The 11,172-nt window shown below is 50.1% G+C and overlaps 1 protein-coding gene across 1 annotated transcript in view; it reads left to right on the top strand.

The window, feature by feature from the left end:
* Window positions 1–5,970, top strand: part of AATF (apoptosis antagonizing transcription factor) — a 242,475-nt gene extending 236,505 nt beyond the window's left edge. The window contains exon 13 of the mRNA XM_057399508.1: window positions 5,189–5,970. Within this exon, the coding sequence (XP_057255491.1) occupies window positions 5,189–5,252 (64 nt within the window). The 3' untranslated portion in view covers window positions 5,253–5,970. The remainder of the gene's footprint in view (window positions 1–5,188) is intronic.
* The last annotated feature ends 5,202 nt before the right edge of the window (window positions 5,971–11,172 follow it).

An 11,172-nucleotide genomic window follows, 5' to 3' on the forward strand; every position in this document is an offset into this window, starting at 1 on the left:
TGCATCATCGACCGTACCATGGGTTTGTTGCTGGGGAAATAGAGGAGCAGGGAGTGCGTGTTGGAAGGTGTGTGGATATGGAGCCAGATCCACACCCCGCTCATGCTGATGTAGGGTACTGCTTTTTGACTAGGAACTGAAAAATAAGGGGCTTCAATTTGTTTCATCTTCCCGTGAACCTGCTCTGTTTGCTGGGCACCTGGTCATCTGAATTTCATACCACTGGCTAAAAGATTTCTTAGGATACAGACAGAAAGTTTTCCAAGGAAGTGATTCACAGCCAGCTTCAGTTTTCATCTGGGGTGTGTGTTTTTCATCCCCCCTTTCTTCGGGGGGGGGGGGTGTGTGTCATGTTCTATCTTTCTATCTTTTGTGAATTAAAAACTCATTGGTCCCAGTGGAGGGTGTCAGGGGGATTGGAGTAGGTACAGTTCAGTATTGCTTGTGGCATATTCTAAATTATCCTCTTAATTTGGGGCCTGGAAGAAGTAAAAGGTACATGGGGAAAGGTACAGAAACCTGCTGGAGGGCATTTGTAGTAAACCAGCCCAGCAGTGACTCAGGCAGTGATGTTGTATTAATAACACTTGGAAAAAAACCACCAGAAACGGAATCTTCCTCCTTAATATTGTTCTTCTGCTCGTTTACAGAACTGTATTTAAACCCAAGAAGTAAGCTGGCTGTAATTAAGTGGCCTAGCCCACCATCAGCTGTTCTCCCCTTCCATGTACACTTAGGTGTTTGTTTTCCCTGTTGTGTATTTGGTGGAATAGTGCTGCTGCAGATGGGCAAAGGAACTGCTAACAGTTTTAATGATGTATATTTTGATGATTCATAGATTGATCAAATGTGCTGTTGCTATTAATATTCAGCCAGGGCCCTCTGGCCCTTGGTGTGTGTGTTTCCTTGCTGTCTGTCGCAAGGATTTTGCCTGTGTGTAGCATCAATAGCTGGGATTGGAGGGTGGTGAGGTCCATCGGTCAGTTGTACACCACTGATAACTGTCTGAAGTAACTGCTCCTTTCATTTGATTTTTTTAAAGTCATGTTGTCGACATGAAATCCGTCAGGTTGAATGCTGAGGAGCTGGTTGGCATCCCTGCAGTGCCATGGAGTGGTGCTGAGCCGGGCCTTGGCACCTCTTCCCTGCACAGGCAGATCCTTTGTCTGCAGAGCGCACATCAGGGGCTCCTCACAGCCCTGAGCATTGCTGTGACTGTGCCAAGGGCTGTGCAAGTGTTAGAGCTGTGAATGGGAAGACAGTCAAGCTGCTGGCTTGAGGTTTGCATGGGGAATGCCCTCCCGGGGGTCCACAGCATGGCCGGGGTGCAGGGACATCCCTTCCGTGCTCTTCCCACACAACTGAGGTGGAAATAACACCAAAACCAGGACTGTTTTTACAGTGCAGGGAGCAGAATAAAGCACCTCCCTCGCACACACCTTTTGTCTCAGGCTGCTGGTGCATTGAGAAAGGGCTGTGCAAAGTTTCTAGGTGCTGAGTGCCCATGGAGTGAGCCCTAGGGCTGGGAAAAGGGGGAGTACTTGGGCACAGCGCTCCCAGAGCATCCAGCCCATGTGCTGTCCTCAGCCCTTGGAGCCAGCTCTGAAGACATGCATAAATAATGAAGGCAAGGTAGTTACACACACATGTTTTATGGCAAATGGCTGTGTGGTTCCTGATCATTTTTTCCAGAAACAGGTTTTATGATAATATAGTAAAAATATTAAATTAGAAAATGCCTCACTAAGGGTGATAAAACCTTACTACAGTGGAAATAGGTAATTATCCCCTCTGCAGCCTAAATGACAGTTTAAAAGAAATAAAAATGTTAGTGCTCATTACTTGCTTTTGTAGGTTGCAATAAAGGGTAAGTTAAATTTTAATTCAAGGAAGACCCCTGTATCGACCTGCTTCTTCCACACTCTCTACCTGAGGTGTAAGTGCTGTTAATTACTCGCATAGGTTACTCCTCAGCACATTGCTAAGACCAGCACCTCTTTGTGCTGAAGTCCCCTTTCCTTTACCCAGAGGTAGCAGGCTTGCAGCAGGGTGGGTTGCTTCAGCTCAAGTCTGGTGTTTAATATATGTGGGTGGAGGAGAGGAATTTTGTATGTTTTAACCAAAATCCAGGTTCATTATGCATAGCCTTAAGGGGGCTGAAAGTATTAAAATCCACACTTACCCTGGTGAATTGAAACAGAGACAAGGTTAAACCTGGAGGATTGATGAGTTTTACTCTCTGCATGGTTAAATCCTGCTGAGGGGAGATGCTGTAAAAGGAAGGTAGCCCAGATGATGAGAAGAGGGGGGAGAAAGATTGTGGGTTGGGGTATTTCCATTCAGGGTGAAATATTAGTTCTCTTTCAGGATGAAACATTAGTTCTCTTTCAGGATTTACCTGATTCCCCTCCTTCTCCTGCTGCTCTTTGACAGTGTCTGCCCATGCAGTGTTATTATCCAAACAGCTCCACTTGGATTTTGACTTAAACAGAGGTTACCAGCCCAGGAGGTTGGGGCTGCGGAGTGCTGTGAGGTGCAGGGCTCCCTGCCTGTGGCTGTGGGTGCAGCCCCCCCTTTGCACCCATGAAACCCAGGGTGTGAATGTCAGATTCAGTTGGTGCTGGCAGCGTTTCTCTGCTGGTGAAGATAAATTCTTGCTTGAATTTCTCTCCCTGGGCCCTGCTTGCTTGGAAAACGGCTGTTTATGTAAAATCTGTAGGGTTGGAGCAAATGCTGCAGTGATCCCTGAACTCTTGTACCCATCAGGAGGCTATCAGGAACCCAAAAATGAACACAAAACAGAGGGGACTGGTTCTCCACCAGTGGGAAAGGCCAGGGTGAGCTGCAAAGAAACATTGCTTTTGGCTTTTGCCAGCTCACCAGGAAACCACCAAAACTCCTGTTTCTGTGGTTGGTTTCTGTGGCATTCCCCAGAATGTGCCCATTGTATTTGGGCTTCCTTGAATGTATAAGAGAAGGGTGTATGTAGAGGAATTGCAGGCAGGAGCCCCTCTGTGCAGTGGAGGTGATGTTTGGGAGGAATTCCCCTTGGAATGCTGCAGAATGCCTTTGAGGTGTGCTTGGCAAGCAGTGAGAAGGTTTGAAGCTTGTTATCTGTGAGTGAGGCTTGTGGGCAAAACAAAAGTGGTTTCTGTTGCTCACTGGCACCGGGGTGCGGGGAAGGAGAAGGCTGCATCCTATGGGAGAGGTAACAGCACATAGCAGAGGGAGGGGAGCAGGAATGAAAGTGGACGTTTCCCTGGAAGTGCCCGAGCTGCTCAGCCTCTTCCAATGGGGTTTGTCAGCTTTGGCCACCTGCCTGTGAAACGATCTCCTATCAAAGCACCACTTTGAGCATTCACTCTCTGCTCCCGGCACATGAACCCTGCTGCTGGCCGGGGATGCCATCGATCGCAGCGCCGGGGGAAGCGGTCGTTGCTGTAATGAGGGGGTCTGAGCCGAGGGGGCAAAGCCGGGCTGAGGGTTGTGATTGTCAGAGGACAAAACAGCAGCATTCTGCATCTCCCTTCTGAGCACTGACACAGCCTTAAGGTCACATTGTCCCCATTGCCGCTTGCCACCTGGTTTCTCAGTTGAAACAGCAAAAGTGAGTTGCATTTATCAGATAGGAGTCAGCAAAGATGGAAAATGGTGCAGGTTTGGGTAAGGCGTTCCTCTCCCTCCTCTTTTTTCCTTTCAGGTGTCAGTACTCACAGCTTTTTGTGCGTCAGCCCTGTTTTGTAGAGGTGTTCTGATTTGGCATTTGTGTTAAACTTGCCATAACCCCTGTGCTCGCTCCCAGTGTAACACACAAGCTCCAGCTGGGGTTTCACACTCTGTACACACAAAACACAGCATCAACCATTTTGTCATATAAGGAGATGGGCACGTCCCTCACCAAAGCCTCGTTTGCTGAGGGTAGAGCAGTGATGGGTTAATTAGCTGCTAAATGAGAATTAATGGGAGAGATGTGGCCCTGTGAATGAGGATGGTGGCTTGTCTCAGTGGTCCATGTGTGTCTGTCCATCCTCCTGCATCGCCGGAGCTGATACTTGGTTCCTTGTCTTCCTGGGATTAATGGCTGGCGTTTTCCTGCCATCAGACCTCAGAAGTTCCCTCTTTCTCGAGGCTGACAGGTAACTTTCTGCAGTGGAAGCGTCTGCAGACAGTTTTCAAACCAGTTGCCATCTCTTATTGATCCGTGAAGGAGCAAAGCATCAAAGCAGCCCCTAGCGAGGGTGGTCCCTGTTGTAGCCTCCATTGAGGCAGCGGCTGAAATCACAGTGTCTCTGTCAGGTCTGGATTTCATCCTTTGAAGCCATGTGTTATGCAGTCTTGAGCAGTGGAGAAGTCTCTTTCCTCTTGTCTGTGATGACAGTTTTCCAGGAGCAGCTTTCCCAAGTGCTGGCCCTGATGGACCACTGAGACACTGGCTGCCAGCGATGCATCAGTTGGTTACTGCTCTGAAAACCTGGTGATGATCAGTGTGTTCTGGAGGAAAAAACCCCATCCTCCCTGTAACCATCACTCCACTCGTGTGTGCCTGGCACACCAGCCTTAGAAAATAAGGCTCTCCCAATGCGTTTCCCTTGATTTCCAGATACCTCTGATTTATAAACATGCTCTCTCCTTTCCCCATCTCTCATCTCGGGCTACTTTGGTTCTAAAAGTTAAATACACCACCAGCCCACTTCATTCTTGTAAAAGGGAAGCTTGCTCCTGTTACCAGAATTGCTGCCTGGGTGCTATTAATTGGAGTCTTGTTGCTGGGTTGTTTTCGTTGTTTCTCAAGTACCGTCAGGTCCAAGACAATGTATGGAAGCTGAATTATAGTCCCATGTAGATGCGTGGTTGAATCCTCCTCATGGCTCTGTGGGCTCAGCCTATTAAAATATTCAATCTTGGTTTCTTACTTGACAAGCCTGTCTGTAAAGGGCAGACATAGAGAACACCTCATTCTCTGGAGACACGGTACCCAGGCACACTGAGGTGTGTACATACTTGCCTTGTGCGTGTGATTGGTCTTAGGCAAGTTCTCCCCTTCGCCCGTATTTGGTAATGAAGATTGTTGAATGCAGTTTTAATTACTCATGGCCTTTTCATTTTAAGGAGGGGATGGGTTTGCAGCCTCCTGCTTCCATTTTGACCTTGGGAAGTAACTTGTCCTCCTCCTTCCTCTTTTCCCCAGGACAGAGCTTTATCGTTCACTCTTTGGAAAGATCTCCAATCCCCAAGAACCGGAGCAGAATTAGCAGGGATTGACCACAGCAGCGGGTTCCTCTCCCTGCACTGGACACTGCCCCATCTCCTGCTGTCTCCTTGGTCTGGGCTGCTGCTCGTCTGACCCAGAGCAAGGTCTCTCCAGCTGCTGGTTTGTTGCTATAAAACCCCACTGAAGGAGCATCCGATGCAGTTTCTGCTGAATCACACAGGCTCAGAAAGGAGAGCAGGGAGGTTCAGCTTGGCTGAACGCCCTCTCTCTGCCTTGAAAATGAACTCTGCTTCCTCCCAAAGACAATCCAGCTTTAACTGTTCTCTTTGAAATTCCTGACCTTGATTCTGCAAGCTGGGCACAGCGTTCTGCCAGGGGGACACACACGATTCAGAGCAGAGGGACCACCAGCCCCCCCTGCAATCAGGTCACCCACGTTTGTATTAAATCCGTAGAGATTTTCATTTGGGAGACGGGGGGATTGCTGGAGCGTGCTGTTCTGGTGGCTGGCTGCATATCTGGAATGTGTGACTTTAGTTTTCAGCGAGTCAAGAGGATTTAAATGTCATTTACATAATTAACATGGCCTTAAAACAGAGAAAAGGTGCTCTCGCTTGCAGGCAGCCAGAGCTCCCTGTTCACACTGTTTCTCAGTGAGCTCTCAGTGCACACAGGGATGTTTGCTGACTGGTGATGAGCACAGCACTGGGGTACATCTGGGGCTGTTTGCTGGTGGAGTCCAGCACTGATCCTGTGCACTGAATCGTTTCTGCCAATCATGACCCTGAGCCGTCCTGTCTTCACCTTCACCATCAACATCACACGCTGCTGGGGGATGCCAGCATGGGTGTAAAACTGGCCGGAGGAGAGGACTCATGTGAGGGGCTTGTGGGGTGTTCATATCCAAAGGGCAGAAGCTGGGAATTAAATCCCTGCAAGGGGGATCTGTCAGCCTGCTGTGATCAATCTGCAGTGAAGGTTATCTTGCGTAAATAATCGGTGCATACATGTGTGTGTACGAGGGCCGTTGCTTGTGGCCACGTGAACTGAGCTTTGTTTTGTGTGTTTTGAGCAATCCAATTAAAATGCGTTGTAACCTGGTGATCCAAGTGTGGTCAGGGCAGGAAACCCCACCAGCACGGTGTCACTTCACCAGCACTGCTTTGCCCATCCCCGTGTGCTGGGGGCTCTGAGGACACCCGGCACACAGCATGGGAATGTAAAGGCTTGCAGTTGCATTGACGTGTTTGTTGACCGTTTCTGAACTCCATGGGAAGGTCGGTTGGATTTTTCCCTGCCCATTGGGCTACAGGATCTCACTTCAGTTGTTCTTTGTTCCTAAATAAACATGCATTCTGGTTTTAAATGTGTAACAGGTTAGGTCACAAGGAAGGAAGCCCAAGCCATGAACTCTGCTTCAGGTGAGACCCTGTGCACAGGTGATGATCCCACTTTGTATCTCCATGTGGGGATTGCTCCTGTCCCTCTGTTCCTGTCTCTGCTTGAAAAGGGCTGTGCTACAGCACAGGTTTATCCTTCTATCCCCTCAGAAGGCTTTCTCAGTCCCCAGAGCTGTCTGCAGACCTAATACTAATTAATCATTTTTGCACCTCATCATTACAGATTGAAGTCTTGGAGTCACCTGCTTCCAGTAACTGGCTTCCTAACACCTCCAGTGATGTATGGGGAGAAAAGAGCCCTCCACAGCAAGAGAGACCCAGCTCAGCTGCAGAGACTTGCCTGGAACAAGTTGCTGTGTGAAATCACAGAGGGTTTGAATGCTGTTTAACAGCAGAACAAGTACACCTGTGTGTGGGGATGGGTATTGCTGGGTTCCACCAGCCTGCACAAAGCAGATCCTGCAACTCCATGTGAGGGGCTGCTCACAGAACTATTCCTTTGGGAAAGGGGTTTCTTTTGTGACTTGCTGTTTTAAAGCAGGGCATAAAAAGTGTGGTAATGCTGCTAAACCCAGCTCCTCCAACTGCTGCTCCCAGGAGCTCTGCTGCCTTTCTGCCCTGTCTTTAGGGAGCTGCTGGCTCCAGAAGCCATCAGAGCTTTTCTCTTCCCTGTTCCTCCCCGGTGCTGGTCCTCACCCCTCTGGATCGATGCAGGGAGCAGCAGCAGCATGGGGCAGGCTCCAGCCCTGTGCAGAATGGAGCATTTTTCTTGGCTTTAGAAAATAAGCAAGTGCCAAGGTGAGTATTGACTTTGTGTGGAAAACATGCGGATCATGGATGAATAAATCTTGGTGCTTGCTCGCAGCGGAGCAGGAGCTGCAGCTCGCAGGGAAGTGCATTGATTTCTCCTGTTCTTCCCCCCCCTGCAGCTCTCTGGTCAGGATTTGCCAGGTGGAAAACACACTGAATGTCACCGTTGGCTCCTCTCTGCTCCCTTTCTGTTGCTGATGACCTTGTGCACAGCAAGAGAGCCCAGCAGCACTGCTCGTCCCTGTGTGAAGGTGCCAGAGTCGCAGGTAAAGCAACATGCAGGGAGCTGTGGGGAGAAGGGCCCGGAGGCTCCATGGCTGCAGGGAAAGGCTGATCTTTAAGCCACCAGTGCTGGGATATGGTGAGTAATCCCGTGTTCATTGGTGAGCCAGTTGGTTTAGTTTAGGCTGATGCCTGTCAGCGGCCTCCTCTTGGTGTAACCATCATCCAAGGCACATCCTGGCAATGGTTCTGTCCTCTGTCTATCCTCCATTAGTTCCAGCTCCCCAGCAGACGCCGGTGTCCCCACCCCTTGAACTGTACCTGCACTGATTTCTCAGCAGCAGCAAAGCTGTGTGGTCTTCCAACATCATTAAAATCTCATGGTTTAATAACCACCATTCTGGAAGGCATCAAGGGAAGTAAATCGGCTGCTTCCAGAGTTGGTGGTGGTGGAATGGGTTCATGCTGCTTGCACTGTCAGTGCAGGCATCAAGGGTGTTTAACCGAGAACACCATGGCCCTGCCCTACTCTTGGTTTGCTGTGCTGGCAGGCTGTTGGGGTGCTGCCGGTGCTGTGCCACCCCTTTCTGCTTGACTCCTGTGTCCTTGACACTCCTAGCACCAGGGCATTCAATGTTTTACCCTTTTTTCCTATTTGTGAGTGGGAGCTGGCTGTAGTGTTAAAGGGTAACACAAATGCTTTACATCTGATAACTGCTCGTTCGCATTGTTTGAGGAGATAAGAGTCAAAGCCCTACTAAGCATGCTTTTGAATTCACTTATCAGTGCTTAACCAGCCTTTTCTCCTGCTGTCCCCTGTCACCACCTGGGTAGGGGCTGCATGGGGAGAACCTGGACTGGCAGTGCCCACTCACGAGTCCCGTTTCGTCTGCTGATGGTGCTGTTAAGAGCAGGGCTTCACTCCTGCTGTCGGAGCGGTTGCTCGCCTGGATTGGAGTGTGCTGCAGGAGGAGGTGCAGCCTGTGTAATCCCTGAGCAGCAATGCAGCAGAGAGGCTCCAGAGGTGACGTGCCCGTGCCCGTGCCCAGCAGTGGGATGACACAGCTCTGCCCTCCATGGAGGCACAGGTAACCGGGATGATTCCCACCCAGTTTTCCTCACGCTGCCAGTTAAGAGCAAGGGAGATGCCTCACACACCACCCTCCACCCCACAGGCTGTTAATTCATGATACAGCTGCTAATTAGTACCTACACAAACGGGCGTTACACCTTTGCCAAACATTGCAGAGCAGCTACGCAGTGGATCGGGGAACGATGCGTGCGATGGGAGGGACACAGAGGGGCTGTGTTAATCCTTCCCCCCCACCTTCCAACAGCAAAGAATTTCAACTTTCAGACAAACAACTTCATTTACAAGTGTGTCTCTAATTAGCTGCAGAATTAGTAAAGCCGAGTTTTCCCCCCATAGATCGGCCGGAGCCCCGGGGGAGGCTGGGGAATAGAGAGAATCGCATTTCCAATTATTTTGTTGAATTGCTAATTTAGTTATTGTGCCGGCTGTAATTGTGATGGGTATTGGGTGTGCAATTCAATTTGGTTTAAATATTTGTGGGAAGGCTGAGCAGTAATGGAGCTGACCTATTTCATGGCCCACATTGAGAGAAGAGACTAAAACAAAACACAGCACCAGAGCCACAGTTTGCCTCCGTTTGTATTTTTGATGTTTCTCATCCCTCTTAAGACTGTTGCTGCAACAAAAGGTTTGCGTTAAAAGATGATGGCACTTTGATCTTGGGCTTTGGAGAGCTCGCAGCTTTGGTGCTGCTTTTCGTGGGGGTTTAATATGTAGATATTTTAGGCTAAAGAGTTTTAAATGTGTTTCTGGAGTTTGTGGGCTGCCCCTCGTGTGTTGCTGTTGCCCCCCCCCCAGAGTTTTAACTGTCAGGATTCTGGGTTGAGAAACAACTGCTGGAGTTGTGTTGGGAAATGTGCCCCCATTTAACATCACAGGAATGCCTTTAAGGTGGGGAACTGCCAACAGGTGTCTGTGTTATCACCCTCCATCCTGGTGCTTCCTCTCCAGGGGCTCCTGTTGGCCAGGTCCAAGGCCACCATCCCACCCCCTTAAGGACAGTCACTGGGTGTTTGCTCACTGTTCCAGTCAGTGTCATGTTAAAGATGACAATAAATCCACGGAGGAGGAACAGGACCCGCTGATGCCACGCCGGGATGGTGGCAGTGGGCTGGGAGTGAGCCGGGACAGGGGGGACACATCGACACTGCAGGCAGCAGAGCTGTAATTCATTCTTTTATTAAAAGAAGTTGAGGTAAGTGAAAGACTTCAGCACCAGCAGAACCGTGCGGCCCGGGGGCAGCTCCCCCACCCCTGCCTGCCGGTGACCGCGTCCACCGCCGGGACGGCACCGGTGCCACTGCCAGGGAATAGTGCTGGAGCCCGACCTCAGACCAGCACTGATGCCACCCAGGGGCTGGGTTTGCCCCTGGATGAAGCGGAGCCTCACCCGGTGCCTGTACCTTGGGATGCCCCCCGAGCGGTCAACATTCCTGCCTGTCCTGTGTGTCCTGCTGCAGCGCACACTGGCATAAGGAAAAGCAGCTTTGGGGCTTGTTGAGGGGGGAAAAAAGGTCTTTTAAATGAAATTGGGGTTCTTAGCAAAGTCCTTCAGCTGACAGGGCTCCCTTGGCTGCTGGTCCCTTGGGAGGAGCATGGTTACCCTGGATTTGGGATGAGCTCCAGCATTGGCTGCATTACACTTCAGAAGGAAAAAAGGTACAGGTGTGAGGCACTGGCACCATCATTAGTTAACTCTCCCATTAAAACATTTCCTATTTATCTGTATTAAAAGAGGAACTGTAAAATGTGAACTACCTTTAAGACCATCATTGGGGTAAGCTCTCCAGTGCTAGTTAGACCAGATCCACTACAGTGTTTGTGTACTAGGGATTGACTGTGCTTCCAACCAGAATTCCACCTTTTCTGAGCTTTTACTAGTGTCAGGAGGCGCACGAAAATACAAAAGTGTAGCAATAAGCTGGGGCCTGGGCTGGGTCAGCCTGTGGGGATGGGTGCTTACCTGCCACACACGTTCCTGACCTGCCCCAAGAGTGATCATTGGGATTACCAGAAATCATTTCTCTTACATTCCCATCTTCCCGTGTGCAGGCAGTGATGGAGAAAAACCTCTGCTTGGATGCACTGGACCAAGATTTCCTTGTGCGTTTCTAACCCCATTGCTGTCCGTGGCTCTGGCCTTCTCCCCTCCCCTGTGTTCTGCTGCAGTTTCCCACTCCTACAAAAGGGATTAGCACTTACACAACGGGATGCTCGTGTCTGCAAACCCCTCTGAGTAAGCAGGGCAGGAGGAGCAGAGGTGTTTGAGCAGCTGCGTTGTGGTCTCCTCTCTTAACCTCCTCTGAGAAGAGCTTTTCACGCAGTTTGCTGGCCAGGTCTAAAGGAATTGGGCACAAAGGCAAAGCAAGCAGGGAACAGCCCTCCAGAGTCCTGCCCTGACACCATGGCGGTCCCAGAGCCATCCCCGCAGCCTT

This window comes from Pezoporus wallicus, unplaced genomic scaffold, assembly GCF_028554395.1.
Source record: "Pezoporus wallicus isolate ANWC-B61680 ecotype Strahan unplaced genomic scaffold, APGP_CSIRO_Pwel_v1 contig_8143, whole genome shotgun sequence".
In the NCBI taxonomy this organism is placed as follows: Eukaryota; Metazoa; Chordata; class Aves; order Psittaciformes; family Psittacidae; genus Pezoporus; species Pezoporus wallicus.